The 14,437-nt window shown below is 59.9% G+C and overlaps 3 protein-coding genes across 3 annotated transcripts; 1 reads left to right on the plus strand and 2 right to left on the minus strand.

The window, feature by feature from the left end:
• Window positions 1–832: 832 nt before the first annotated feature.
• CD72 (CD72 molecule) lies at window positions 833–4,206 on the minus strand. The gene is made up of 7 exons (XM_074932589.1): window positions 4,122–4,206; window positions 3,948–4,037; window positions 3,635–3,724; window positions 2,774–3,088; window positions 2,377–2,525; window positions 1,889–2,040; window positions 833–971 (listed from the first exon to the last, which is right to left on the minus strand). The coding sequence occupies exons 1-7, from the start codon at window positions 4,204–4,206 to the stop codon at window positions 833–835; spliced, it is 1,020 nt and encodes a 339-aa protein (XP_074788690.1).
• Window positions 4,207–5,865: 1,659 nt separating this feature from the next.
• On the plus strand, window positions 5,866–7,995 carry LOC141973199 (asialoglycoprotein receptor 2-like). The gene is made up of 6 exons (XM_074931493.1): window positions 5,866–6,010; window positions 6,121–6,213; window positions 6,692–7,006; window positions 7,137–7,285; window positions 7,518–7,615; window positions 7,848–7,995. The coding sequence occupies exons 1-6, from the start codon at window positions 5,866–5,868 to the stop codon at window positions 7,993–7,995; spliced, it is 948 nt and encodes a 315-aa protein (XP_074787594.1).
• Window positions 7,996–12,636: 4,641 nt separating this feature from the next.
• Window positions 12,637–14,390, minus strand: LOC141973201 (uncharacterized). The gene is made up of 5 exons (XM_074931494.1): window positions 14,246–14,390; window positions 14,043–14,135; window positions 13,250–13,564; window positions 12,971–13,119; window positions 12,637–12,738 (listed from the first exon to the last, which is right to left on the minus strand). The coding sequence occupies exons 1-5, from the start codon at window positions 14,388–14,390 to the stop codon at window positions 12,637–12,639; spliced, it is 804 nt and encodes a 267-aa protein (XP_074787595.1).
• Between the last annotated feature and the right edge of the window lie 47 nt (window positions 14,391–14,437).

Consider the following 14,437-nt stretch of genomic DNA (forward strand, 5'->3'; position numbering starts at 1 on the left):
TGCAGTAGGGCCAAGCAGAAAGTCTCTGCTTTGGGGAGGGGATGTGGCTGGGTGTGGGGCTGTGCTGTCCCCTACTGCCATGTGCTTGCATGCCAGCACCACAGTGTGCTCCGTGCTAGGGATGCTGTATGGCTGCAGCACTGAGCTCAGGGCTTGCCCCACTGTGTGGCCGGGTCAAGGCTCCCCATTGCACACCAGCCCCTGTGCTCAGGAAGACCCAGCATACCCCATGAAGGTGTGGGTCTGAGCTGTGGGGCCTGTACTGCTCTGCTGAAGCACATCAGCTGAGGGGGAACGGCCACTGCCGCTGCCTCCCCCAGCCTGGGTGGTGGCAGAGCATCACTGGTCATCTCTGGGAAGGACCTGGGCAGCGCGTGTGCAGGAGTCTGTGAGATGGAAGGGGGTTGCTTGCGTGGATGGGACATGCCAGGCAGGAGAGCAGCGAGGCTGAAGCAGAGGCAGAGCAGGGTGGAGGTGCTGCAAGGGAAGGCACAGAGTGAGGGTGAAGGTGAGGTGCTATCCAGCCTCTGCTGCATGTATGGGTTTCCCCCATCTTGTCCCTTTTCTGCACCACAGCTTGTGGGGGGTCTCTTGAGCCTACCACAGACCAGCGGCTCCCATGGCAGCGAAGGGATGGAGGCAGCCTTCTTCTAGCACTGAGAGGTGCCTGCATCCCTCCCCCTTTCCAAGGGAGGGGGTCAACCTGCCCGCGCAGAGATCCAGGCTCCCCACTTTCCTCCATGCACACCCCACAGGCCCCACACACGCCACTGTTCAGCAGAACATGGCATGGGCACACTCACCACAGAGGTGCTGGGGCCAGAGTCCATCATCACATGAAAGGGGAGCTCGGACCCGCTGCCTTCTCGCAGATCCAGAGGTGCAGGTCTTCGGGACCAGCACACTGGGCAGGTTTGATGTTTCCACGGCTTATTACAGCACAGGATCCATTCGACTTTGACTGCCACGGTCTGGATGGGGAAACGACACACTGGGGGGCTGCCACTGACTTACCCACCACCTTCTGCCAAGGCAGCACGGCTGCCTTTTGTACGCTCACACATGAGGGGTTGAATGCTGCAGTCAAAGCGGGGATCCCCCAGTCCTCCCCTGATTTCACAGTCTGAAGCCTCAGCCAATGCATCCCTGCCCTTCCTAGGCAGGCTGAGAAACCCCTCTGCAAAAGTTTGCATCGCTTGCGACTCCGCTTAGTCTCCATGCTGCTTGAACCTCAGCCTCGCTGCTGAGGGATATTCCATCCCTGCAGCACCCAGCAGTGGGGAGAGCCTGGTCATCCCCGGGGGTGTGTGGATGCCCAGAGGAGCTGCCCTGGGCCATGGGGCCATGGTGGGGTGCAGACCCCCACATCGGGGGTGAGAATGGAGGGGCAGGCAGTGGGCAGAGACTGGGTACCCAGCACCCGGCCAGACAAGTCTGTTCCTCCCCACTGCTCTCAGACACTGCAGGAGGAAGTGGTGGTGAGCTGGAGAGGGGGTGCACGTGGCGGAGAGGAGCCTGGGACCCTCTGTGGGTGGGAAGTCTTGATTTACCCTCAAGGAGAAACCAAGGAGGCACTGTGGGGGATAGAGGTGTTGCCTAAAGGTTTTTTTCTAGACCCCAAATAAAACTTGAGGTTTCTTTTCTCCCCTCTCGCTGCCTCCTGCTTGTGCATGCCCTGCACATGCCTCAACAAGTCTTGCCTTTCCATTTGCATGGCCTCTAAGCACCTCATCACACCACTGCACCTGCCTCCCCTGGCTTCAGCTGCTTTGGCGCTCTTTGTTGTCCAATGCTTGTGCCTGGGACTGGGTACCAATGGGATGTGAAATGCTTCCTAAAGCCATGCTGGAGGAGAGGGGGTTTTGCAAGAGGCTATGCCACTGGGTACCTTTCATAAAGGGAGCCGTCCACCCAAAACCAGGCGTCTGAGACCTCCTCGCCATCCGGGTCCCCTTCCTCCAGCCAGCCGTAGTCATACCAGGGGAAACTGCTCTTCTGCAGCCCAATCCAGTATGGGATGTCTGCATTCTTCAGAAAGGTCTGGGGAAGGAGAAAAAGGGCCTTTTAGTGGCTTTCCCGTGGTGCCTATGTGCTGCGGTGTTCACAGGGGGTGTTCATCTCCCCAAGGAGCACCTGCGGCTGGAGCTCCTTGGGGCAGGAGAGCTAGGCAGCCCTGGTGCCCTGCTCCAGCTCAGGCAGCATCCAGGGATGCCAGAGCCTCTATGCCCCATGCACTGCCACCCACATGCTCCAGAGATCAGCCTTGCACCTTCCAATGTTTTGGTAGGCCAGGGGCCTGCAGAGGGGTGGTGGCCCACCTGGGGAGCCCAGGGCTGGATGCACCAGCTCCTGCCCTCAGCTCCCCCAGTACCCTACCGGCACGGTCCAGCGACTCCAGGATTTGGTGACCAGGAGCTGAGAATATTTCCTCTCGCACTCATCTCTACTGTCCTCCCATGTCTTCTTCTCCGATGAGATGAAGAGGCACTTGCCCCTGTACAGCAACCAGCCCGAAGGGCAGCAATCTGGGGGCAGGGGGACATCTCAGGTACTTGCTCAGCCACAAATGCCCTGAAGAAGGGACCAGGAACAGACCCACATCTTCCCAGCAGACATCATAGGCTCAGCCTCCGCTCCAGGTGTAGCTTCAGCTTTTAGACCACCCTGTCCCCACCATGTGGCCAAAACAGCCAGTGCTCATGCCTTGGCACTGCACCTGCTGAGGGGTGTCAGCCCCCTGGGGCACCCCATCCCTGCTCTGCCATCGTCCTACCTATAGCCGTGCAGGAGCGCAGGATGGCCACAGTGCTCTCGCTGTTGTTGAGTTTCCCCTGCACCTCCTGCATCTCCTTCTCTGTCTTCCCCAGGACCCCCATGACGCGCCCCAGCTCAGCGTTCAGGCTCCCCAGCTCCAGCCGGCTGCTGTTGCCCTCTCGCCACGCTCGCTGCAGCTCCGCTCTGGCCCACGCCAGCTCCAGCCGCGCCTGCTCCAGGCTCTGCTGCCGCACGCTCACCTCCCGCTCGAGGCGGCCCTGCTCGGCCGCGTGCTCACGGGAAGTGTCCTGCAGCCTGCGGGTGACCTGCCAGTCTGGGGACAGGGTGGGTGAGCTGGGGCACAGGAATGGGACAGCCCGGCCAGGGGCACATGGGACTGAGCCTTATCAGGGGATAGGATGGGCAGGGCAAGGCGGGGAGGCATCTGTGCTGGGTGGGAAAGGATGGGGAAGAAGACATGGCAGTGGGAAGTGTACGGTCAGGAAGTGGGCAAGATCTGGCAGGGGAGAGCAGGGCAAGGCAGGACAGAGTGTAGGAGCAGACAGTGCAGAGCAGGGGCAGGGAGGGTGCAGCAATACGAGGCTGGGCAACATCTGGAGGGGAAGGGAAAGGAGCAGAAACGAAGAACAGGGTGGGGAAGGTGGATGATGGAAGGGAAGGGAGGTACCCATGATATGTGAGGTATACAGGCCACATCGTGACAGACAGGGCAGAGGGACCCAGCCATGAGCAGTGTGCATGGGCATGCCTCTGTTCACCTCCCTCTTCAACCACGGCACCCACCCCAGCCCAGCTGCCTCCCTCTCCCCATACTGCCCAGCCACCCCCAGCCCCAGAAGTGCCCACCAGCCAAACTCACAGCAAGCCCCCAGGGCCACAGTGGCCACCAGCAGCAGGAGGCAGGTTGCCAGCAGCCCCACACGGATGCACCACCGCCAGGACCAGCGTCCTGTAAGACATAACCAACCACAGGCATCAGCTGGTGAGCCAGGAAACTCCCTGCAGCCCCCAGACCTCCCGCCTGCAAGCAGTGGCGTGGTAGCATGGTGGCACAGGTGGCATGGAGTAGGCGCTTCCTCTCTTCAAGAATGGGAGTGGGAGCACCCCAAATCACCACCCACTACCCACACCAGGACTTCCCGGGGTCCCCTGGGCTCCAGCTGGGCACTCACCTGGGCTGGGCTGGGCCCCAACCCCATCCTGCCCCACCGGTGCTGGCTGCATGTTCTCGTAGGGGCTCTCTGCCTCATCCATGCCGAGGGCTGTTCAAGGAAGGCAGGGGAGAGCGGTTGAGTCCACAGGGCTGGGCATGGTGGGGCAGCGCGGGGGGTCCCACAGGCTCTCACCTGCCTCCAGCGCCTGGCTGGCCATGCTCCGGCCCCCCATCACCTTGGCAAACCTCAGGTCAGCATAAACCACACTTTGGGCCATGTGGGGAAGTGCTGAGCAATCCCTGAGCCCTGCTGTCTCCCACTGTGCCCTTGTGATGCCTTTCTGGGATGGTCCTGCTCCCTGGTGATCGAGCTGTCTCAGAGGTACAAAGGAGAAGTGCAGCCAGCGTCTGCAGAAGCAGAAGTTTGATCTGAGCCTTAGCAGATGGGACCAGCGAGGCACGGCTGCGGGTACCAGCACCCTCTCATTGGTCCTAGCACCACCTGCCCAGCCCCTCCCAAGCCCCAAAACTTCTTGTGGTCCCTCTGGGCATGATGCAGGGCCATGGCAGCACAGCCTGAGGTCAGGGCAGTGGCTGAGCAAAGATGGATCCAAATCCCTTGGCCAGGGGAGAGCCGGGGGAGAGCAGGGCCAGCCTGGACACAGGACTACATTGCCTGAGGACAGCCCTGTGGAGGGCTGGAGTTCTTCACAGATGCAGATTTCCCCTCCTGTCCTCTGGGAATGGGAATTTCCCCATGTAGCTTGTGCTGCTGCCTCTCATTCTCTCCTTGGTCCTTGCCTAGAAGACCCCAGCTTTGGCATCACCCCAAGCCGTCGGGCCAGAGTTGCATAGAGCAGTGACACCTGCTCTGCCTTCCCTCCCTGAACACAGCCCCAGCAGCATCTCCTCCTCAGTCCCAACCTACAGCCCGTCAGGGTCTTGGAGGTCTCCACTGAACTGCATGCAGAGAAAGGCAGGTTTCAGAAGGGGCACTGAGTTGGGGACCCACTGGGCACAGCTGGACACAGTCATTTCCTGGGGTAGGACTGGGTGTGCAGGGGTGCTGGTGGAGCACAGCATGGCTAGGCCATTCACCATCACCACCGCAAAGAGCAGGAGAAGTCCTTCGTCACTGGAGAAAGGCAAAAATAAAGGCCAGCTTCAAAGGGGACACGAAGGAGGTTTGGAAAACTAAAAGTTGAATAGCTTCCACTGATTCCGCAGGAAAAAAGATGGAGCATGTCCTCCTGGGCACACAGTGGTCCAGGCACAGGGAGGACATGGTGCTGGCCCAGAGTGATTTATCAAGGGCAAGTGGCACTTGCCTGAACTGCCTGCCTGCTGCCATGGGGGCACTGAGCTGGGGACAAGGGAAGAGCAGAGGGGGCTATATATCATGACCCTTTGAGGTCTGGGACATTGTACTCTGTGGTCTCCTTGCTGGCAGAGTGAAAAGACGTGTCCAGGAGAAGGGGAGAACAAGAGCCCACACTGCAGTGTGGAAACTCATTTTAGGCATTATAGCAAACATTTCTGCATGGCAGTGATGCTCAAAAATCGCTGAACAGAGCACATCCATCCTGAATGCGGCCAGCCCAAGAGCGACCTATTCCCACAAGAAAACCAGCCTCACTCTCCCCTGCTGCAGGGACTTGGGTCTATTCTCAGTAAGCTATTGCAGCTCTGCCCAGCACTTCAACCACGAGCTGCACCATGCTGACACCATCCCAGGGGACCCTGAGAACTTTCGGGGCGTGGAAGGGGACAGGACAGCAGTGCGAGGGCCAATGGCTGTGCGTTCCTGCTCCTCTCTGCTGCATCTCACAGAAAACTTCTGCTTATGCAAAACCAAGCCACACTTCTCCTTTGCAGCAACAAGACAGTGGGCGACCACAGTGGAGCAGGAGCCATCAGCCACTGGGGCAGCCCTGGGCATGGCCCAGAGCGTGGTCTATGCTGACCTGAAATTTGCTGCAGCCCCCCCGCTCACTGCCCTCGCCTGCCCCGCAGCCCCTGATGAGGACGACAGCCCCTATGAGAACGTGCCGCTGGGGCCAGTGTCCGTGGAGCCCAGGCCAGGTGAGAGCCCGGCCATGGCCACCGCTGCGGGGATGCCCCGGCATGGGGTGGGCACTGGGTGGTGACAGCGGGACCCCGGGGTGATGCCCGTGGGCGCTCATCTCTTGCAGGGCGCTGGCCCCGGCGTTGGCGTGTCCCTGCGGGGGTGCTGGCAGCCAGCCTGCTGCTGCTGCTGGTGGCCACCGTGGCCCTGGGGGCTTGCTGTGAGTCGGGACAGGGGCCATGGGGTGGGGGCAGCTGGGGAGGGGGGTCACGGGCAGGGGGCTTGGGGCTAGGTGAGGGCCAGGCTGCTGGTGGTTGTCAGGGCCAGAGGGTGCCTGGGGCTGGTGGTCCAGCTTCTTGCTTGGCCACCCTGAGCTGCCTCCATCTGCCTGCGCTGCCTTCCCCTTGCCTCCCACTGCCTCCCAATGCCTCCCATTGCCTCCCCCTGCCTTCCAACTGTCTGCCTCCCTATTGCTTCTCACCCCCTTTCCATTACCTTCCCATTGCCTGCCACTGCCTCCCATTGCCACCCCTCCCCTTGCCACCGTTGCCCTTCCCACTGCCACCCCCAGCACAGTCTCTGCCCACAGCCAGACACTCTTGGCTCACTCTCCCTTGCGAGGGCCACGCCCTGAGTCCCGTGTGCCCCTGGCCGGGCTGTCCCATCCCTGTGCCCCAGCTCACCCACCCTGTCCCCAGACTGGCAGGTCACCCGCAGGCTGCAGGACACGTCCCATGAGCACGCGGCCGAGCAGGGCCGCCTCGAGCGGGAGGTGAGCGTGCGAGAGCAGAGCCTGGAGCAGGCGCGGCTGGAGCTGGCGTGGGCCAGAGCAGAGCTGCAGCGAGCGTGGCGAGAGGGCAACAGCAGCCGGCTGGAGCTGGGGAGCCTGAACGCTGAGCTGGGGCGCGTCATGGAGGTGCTGCGGGAGACGGAGAAGGAGATGCAGGAGGTGCAGGGGCAGCTCAGGGCCAGCGAGAGCACCGTGAGCAGCCTGCGTGCCTGCGTGAATACAGGTAGGGCTGTGATGGGGTTGGGGGACAGGCAGTGATGCTGCTGGTGAGATGTGGGGGGTGATCCCAGACAGGCTGGGCCCCTCGAGCATCCACAGGAGGCTGAGTGCCTGAGCCGTGCCCCTGCCCCCAGATTGCTGCCCCTCGGGCTGGGTGCTCTACAGGGGCAAGTGCCTCTTCATCTCGGTGGAGAAGAAGAGCTGGTGGGACAGCTATCATGACTGCAGGAGGAGATCCGCTTCCCTGCTGGTCCAAGGCGACTGGCCAACCTGGACGATGCCGGTACAGAGCAGGGGGGCTGTGGCACCCCAGGAGGGTGAGGACAACAGCGGGGCTGGGCAGAGCCCCGTGGAGCCAGCAGCAGCGGCATTTGCCGAGCTGCTGGGGTGGCACTTCAAGCCCTGGGTGCCCATCCTGGCGGGCTGTGGGGAGGAGCATGGCCGGCCCTGGGGCTCCTGGGCAGCAGGTGCGTGCTGGGCATGGGGCAGGCAGTCGACAGCTTCTCTCCCCTCAGCATTTTGTGCAGGCTGATGGTGCCTCATACTGGGTTGGAGCAAGATATACTTCTGAACGGAAGAGGACACCTGTATGGCAGAACAAGGAGTTCAAACTGTAAGTGCTGTTTAATCCCTGTGAGACGCCCCTGGCAAAGGGGCTGATGCTCCAACGAGCAGTGCCCCGAGGGAGGGGCCCCTGGGCAGAGCCCAGCTGCAGTGTAGACTGCTGGGTTTCCAAGTGACATAGCAGGAGGTTGCGGGGAGGAAGTAGCCCTGGGACCTCTGGGAAGGGGAGTCCATGGTGTGGATGCTGCCACTGCCCCTCTAAGACATGCCCTCTCTCCTAGTTATAACTGGAGTGCAGACTGCGGGCTAACAGCTAACGGGTTTATAGATAGTTCAACATGCCTAAAAAAGTACCAGTGGATCTGTGAGCAGCCCCCGAAGCTAAGCAGTACATCTGAGACCCTCCTTCCTCTCCTGGTCAAGGACTGACTGTGCTGCCACCCTGCTTCATCACAGGACTCAGCGACAGGAGCTGGAGTTGCATCCCAAGACCCTCTGCCCTGTGCCCACATTGCCTCAACCGTGTTGCAAAGCACTGGGAAAGAGTGTCTGTATTCTAAATCAAGGCTCATGGAAAACAGGCCTTATTCCCCTCTCTCACATTCGTGTATACACTTATACCACCTTGCACTGGTCCTCTGCGTGTCCCTCTGTGCTCCAGCCAGCACCGCTCACAGTAACCCTGGACTCTAGTGCAGAGCCCAGCTCCCACCTGCCATCTCCTCCAAGGCTGCCAGTGGTGCACTGGTGCAGTCCCCCACCTGTCCTCTTCAAGAAGTCCTGTGGATTTACTGCCTGTCCCTTTCCTTAGCATTGACAGCTCCCATCCTGCCCTTTCTCCTGCCTCCATCACCTGCCCAGGGCTTTGGGCCGGGCCTTGCCTGGAGAGGGTGCAGGTAGTAGTGCCATCAGCATGGGAAACTGCTGGGAAGCCCTGCAACCATGGGGGAGATAGGAGAGCACTGGGGAGCCCTGAGAGCATGGTGGGGTGAATGAGGGAACCCTGAGACCATGGGGGGTGAATAAGAGAGCCCTGATACCATGGGGGAAATGGGGATGCCATGAAGACCCCCGAGATGATGGAAGGCAAATGAGGGAGCCCTGAGTCAGTGGGAGGAAATGCAGGTGCAGTGAGGAGCCTTAAGACAGTGGGAGAAAGAAAGGAGCACTGGAGAGGCTTCAGAATATGGTGGAAAAGGGAGATCTCTGCCACCACAGAGCAAAGATCCATAAGGCCATGGTGAGACCTGAGCTGTTGGGAGGGTGATAAGGCACCCCTGTCCCCGACCTGGCTGGGTGGTGTGTGTGAGTCCAAGGGCAGCTCTGACCTTCCCTGTCTCACTCAGTGTTTCTGCAGAGGGGGACGAGGCAGGGTCCACTTTGCTAAGCTGGATGCAGGCAGGTCCTGGGAGTGGGGATGTGGAAGGAGGTTGGTGGAGCCAGCCCATGGTATGGTGAGGCTGGGACTCTGGGGCAGGATTGCAGGAGGTCCCCTGCAATCTCAGCTATTGTGTGAAAGAAGGACTTGCTGTGTTTGGCGTGTCCTGTAGAGCCCAGATGTGGTCTCCCTGGTGCCTACAGAAGAACAGGCTCCCTGCCCCTGGAGACCTGAGCTCCAGCCACCACTACCCACAGTGTCATTGAGCTCTGCCACCGTAAGGACACACTGCTGACTCCTGTCCAACCCCTGGTTTATGGGTCCACTAAGTCTGTTCAGCATGTCTGCTTGCTTGCTCATTTTGACAGATGGGGTTTCTCCTTCCTTCCCAGCTGCAGGACTCACCCCCTCCCCCATCCAACATCAGCAAGCTCCCATCACTCAGTTTCTCCAGGTCCCTCCAAACAGCAGTCCTGCCCACGAGTATACCCACTCCTGTCCACACACAGAGAATCATCTAGGTTGGAAAGGACCCTGGAGATCATTCAGTCCAACCGTTCACCTAGCACAGTTCCCACCTACAGCATATCCTTAAGCTCTAAATCCACCCTACTCTTGAACACCTCCAGGGATGGGGACTCCACCACCTCCCTGGGCAGCCCATTCCAACACCCAACAACCCCTTCTGGAAAGAAATGCTTCCTAATATCTAGTCTGAACTTTCCCTGGCGCAACTTGAGGCCATTCCGTCTTGTCCTGTCTCTTTCTACTAGGCTAAAGAGTCTCATCCCCATCTCTCTGCACCCTCCTGTCAGGGAGCTGTAGAGGGCGATGAGGTCTCCCCTCAGCCTCCTCTTCTCCAGACTAAACACCCCCAGTTCCCTCAGCCGCTCCCCAGCAGACCTGTGTTCCAGACCCTTGACCAGCTTTGTAGCCCTTCTCTGGACACGCTCGAGTCATTCAATGGCCTTTTTGTAGTGAGGGGCCCAAAACTGAACATAGGAATCAAGGGGCGGCCTCACCAGTGCTGAGTACAGGGGTCAGATCCCTTCCCTGTCCCTGCTGGCCACGCTATTGCTGACACAAGCCAGGATGCCATTGGCCTTCTTGGCCACCTGGGCACACTGCTGGCTCCTGTTCAGCCGGCTGTCAATCACCCCCCAGGTCCCTCTCTGACTGGCAGCTCTCCAGCCACTCCTCCCCAAGCCTGTAGCGCTGCTGGGGGTTGTTGTGGCCCAAGGGCAGCCCCCGGCATTTGCCCTCAGTGAAACTCCCCCAGTTGGGCTCAGCCCATGGCTCCAGCCTGTCCAGGTCTCTCTGCAGAGCCTCCCTGCCCTCGAGCACATCAACACTCCCACCCAACTGGGTGTCATCTGCAAACTACTGAGGGTGCCCTCGATCCCCTCGTCTAGATCATCAATAAAGATGTTCAACAGGAGTGGCCCCAAATCCAAGCCCTGGGGGACACCACTGGCTGCCAACTGGATTTAACTCCATTTACCACAACACTCTGGGCCCAGTTGTCCAGCCACTTTTTAATCCAGTGAAGTGTGCGATTGTCCAAACCTCAAGCAGCCATTTTTGCCAGGAGAATGCTGTGGGAAACGGTGTCAAAAGCCTTGCTAAAGTCAAGGTAAACTACATCCACAGCCTTTCCCTCATCCAATAAGCAGGTCATCCTGTCATAGAAGGAGATCAGGTTTGTCAGGCAGGACCTGCCTTTCATAACCCCATGCTGACTGGGTCTGAGCATCTGGTTGTCCCTCATGTGTTACATGATGGTGTTTAGGATGAGCTGCTCCATCAGCTTCCCGGTCATCGAAGTCAAGCTGACAGGCCTGTAATTTCCCAGATCATCCTTCCGACCCTTCTTATAGATGGGCGTCACATTGGCCAATTTCCAATCAGTCGGGACCTCCCTGGTCAGCCAGGACTGCTCGTAAATGATAGAAAGTGGTCTGGCGAGCACCCCAGCCAGCTGCTTCAGCACTCTCAGGTGTATCCCATCTGGTCCCATAGACTTGTGTATGTCTGTGTGATGCAGCAGGTCACTGACTGTCTCCTGGATTGCAGGGGGGTCGTTCTCCGAGTCTGTATTCTGGCTGTGGAGGCTGGATTTCATCAATACAACTAACCTTGTTGTTAAAGACTGAGGCAAAGAAGGCATTAAGCACCTCAGCCTTCTCCTCATCACTTGTTACCAAATTTCCTCCTGCATCTAGCAGGGGATGGAGACTCTCCCTGGACTTTCTTTTGCTACTGACATACTTATAGAAATTTTTCTTGTTATCCTTGATTGCAGAGGCCAAATTAATTTCCAGTTGGGCTTTAGCCCTTCTGATTTCCACCCTGCATAGCCTCACAGTTTGGTATTGCCTCTGAGCTGGCTGAGGTCATCCCCGTTCCATCATCCAGGGCACCAGTGAAGGCTTCAAGGAGCACCAGCCCCAGGATTGACCCCGCAGGAATGTTGCCAGCTGGATGAGGGCATCACTGACACGCTCCTGCAGCCCTCCCACCATCCAGGTTTCCACTCACCTTCTTTTCTTCTTCTCCTGGCCACATCTCTCTACTCTGCCATCAAAGAGACCAGGGGAAACCATGTCTCAGACCTCAGAACTCAGAGGTTCGTAATAAGTGGCCCCCATTGCTCTCCCCTTGTCCACAGCCCAGTGTTCCCACAGCAGCCAGCAGGTCAGACAGACATTACTTGCCCTTGGTAAATCCTGCCTGGCTTTCCCCGTCTACCAGCATGTCCTCCCTGGGCCTGGACCATCATATGCCCAGGAGGACATACTCCACCTTCTTCCTGGGAGAAAATATCTCAGCTCTGCAACAGGCTGTGGCCAAGGGCCATCTATGGAGGGTGGAGAAAGGGGAGGGCAGGAGTCAGCAGCAGCCAGGGGCAGAGGCAAGGGGCAGCCAGTAAAACCAGAGGACTCCCCAAGGGAAACGGCTTGGGGACACAAATGGCACCATCATACCCAGCTTCACAAGAGGCAAGAGGCACCTCCCAAACCAGCCTCAGTGGAAGGCAGTAGGGGTGAGCAAGTCTCGGTACTGGCATCCCCTCCCTGGGTTACAGGAGCTAGAGCTGAAGGGCAGAGGCTGGGGATGTAAACATGGGCATGAGTAGGCAGAAATACAGTCTCTTTTCCACAAGTCTTGTCTTAAAATGCAGACACCTTTTTTCCCAACCTGTATCCCCAAAGATTCACAATACAGTGATGTGGCTGTGCAGGAGGAAAGGGTGTCTTTGCTGTGCACCCTCAGGTCCCATCCCTCAGTCCTGTGATGGAAGAGGGGTCTCAGAGTTCATCCCTTGGTGAGGAGAGGAATCTGAGCCAGATGGGCTGCTCATATTTGGGAGCTTCTCACAGATTCATGAAAAATTATCAAAGCTGTACGTGTTGCTTATTCTCATAGGATGTTCTTGCACAGAGGTGGAACCGTTTCAAAATGGAAGGAGCACGTGAGAGGTGGCACCATAATGTTCTCAGCACAGAGCCAGCACCTTGGTGTCCCTCACACACCTGCAGCTCCAGGGCCCCTTAGCCTGGGCAGGAAGGCCAGAGCACTGCCCATGCCCAAGCATCGGTCCCATGGCTGGGGTAGATGACTGGGCAGTGCCCAGCACCTCTGCCCATGGCTGGTGGAGGTGGGAGAGGTGCAGATGACTAAGATGGAACAACTTACTCTTTATACAGTTTCTCATACAGACCCTCAGTTTTATCATGACGATTTTGACATCTCTCATCACTCCGGTACATGGCACCATCAGCCTGCACAAAATGCTGAGGGGAGAGAAGCTGTCGACTGCCTGCCCCATGCCCAGCACGCACCTGCTGCCCAGGAGCCCCAGGGCCGGCCATGCTCCTCCCCACAGCCCGCCAGGATGGGCACCCAGGGCTTGAAGTGCCACCCCAGCAGCTCGGCAAATGCCGCTGCTGCTGGCTCCACGGGGCTCTGCCCAGCCCCGCTGTTGTCCTCACCCTCCTGGGGTGCCACAGCCCCCCTGCTCTGTACCGGCATCATCCAGGTTGGCCAGTCGCCTTGGACCAGCAGGGAAGCGGATCTCCTCCTGCAGTCATGATAGCTGTCCCACCAGCTCTTCTTCTCCACCGAGATGAAGAGGCACTTGCCCCTGTAGAGCACCCAGCCCGAGGGGCAGCAATCTGGGGGCAGGGGCACGGCTCAGGCACTCAGCCTCCTGTGGATGCTCGAGGGGCCCAGCCTGTCTGGGATCACCCCCCACATCTCACCAGCAGCATCACTGCCTGTCCCCCAACCCCATCACAGCCCTACCTGTATTCACGCAGGCACGCAGGCTGCTCACGGTGCTCTCGCTGGCCCTGAGCTGCCCCTGCACCTCCTGCATCTCCTTCTCCGTCTCCCGCAGCACCTCCATGACGCGCCCCAGCTCAGCGTTCAGGCTCCCCAGCTCCAGCCGGCTGCTGTTGCCCTCTCGCCACGCTCGCTGCAGCTCTGCTCTGGCCCACGCCAGCTCCAGCCGCGCCTGCTCCAGGCTCTGCTCTCGCACGCTCACCTCCCGCTCGAGGCGGCCCTGCTCGGCCGCGTGCTCATGGGACGTGTCCTGCAGCCTGCGGGTGACCTGCCAGTCTGGGGACAGGGTGGGTGAGCTGGGGCACAGGGATGGGACAGCCCGGCCAGGGGCACACGGGACTCAGGGCGTGGCCCTCGCAAGGGAGAGTGAGCCAAGAGTGTCTGGCTGTGGGCAGAGACTGTGCTGGGGGTGGCAGTGGGAAGGGCAACGGTGGCAAGGGGAGGGGTGGCAATGGGAGGCAGTGGCAGGCAATGGGAAGGTAATGGAAAGGGGGTGAGAAGCAATAGGGAGGCAGACAGTTGGAAGGCAGGGGGAGGCAATGGGAGGCAATGGGAGGCAGTGGGAGGCAAGGGGAAGGCAGCGCAGGCAGATGGAGGCAGCTCAGGGTGGCCAAGCAAGAAGCTGGACCACCAGCCCCAGGCACCCTCTGGCCCTGACAACCACCAGCAGCCTGGCCCTCACCCAGCCCCAAGCCCCCTGCCCGTGACCCCCCTCCCCAGCTGCCCCCACCCCATGGCCCCTGTCCCGACTCACAGCAAGCCCCCAGGGCCACGGTGGCCACCAGCAGCAGCAGCAGGCTGGCTGCCAGCACCCCCGCAGGGACACGCCAACGCCGGGGCCAGCGCCCTGCAAGAGATGAGCGCCCACGGGCATCACCCCGGGGTCCCGCTGTCACCACCCAGTGCCCACCCCATGCCGGGGCATCCCCGCAGCGGTGGCCATGGCCGGGCTCTCACCTGGCCTGGGCTCCACGGACACTGGCCCCAGCGGCACGTTCTCATAGGGGCTGTCGTCCTCATCAGGGGCTGCGGGGCATGCGAGGGCAGTGAGCGGGGGGGCTGCAGCAAATTTCAGGTCAGCATAGACCACGCTCTGGGCCATGTGGGCAGGCACCGCCCCAGATGGCAACAGTACAGGCACTAGGTCCT

This window comes from Athene noctua, chromosome Z (genome assembly GCF_965140245.1).
Source record: "Athene noctua chromosome Z, bAthNoc1.hap1.1, whole genome shotgun sequence".
In the NCBI taxonomy this organism is placed as follows: domain Eukaryota; kingdom Metazoa; phylum Chordata; class Aves; order Strigiformes; family Strigidae; genus Athene; species Athene noctua.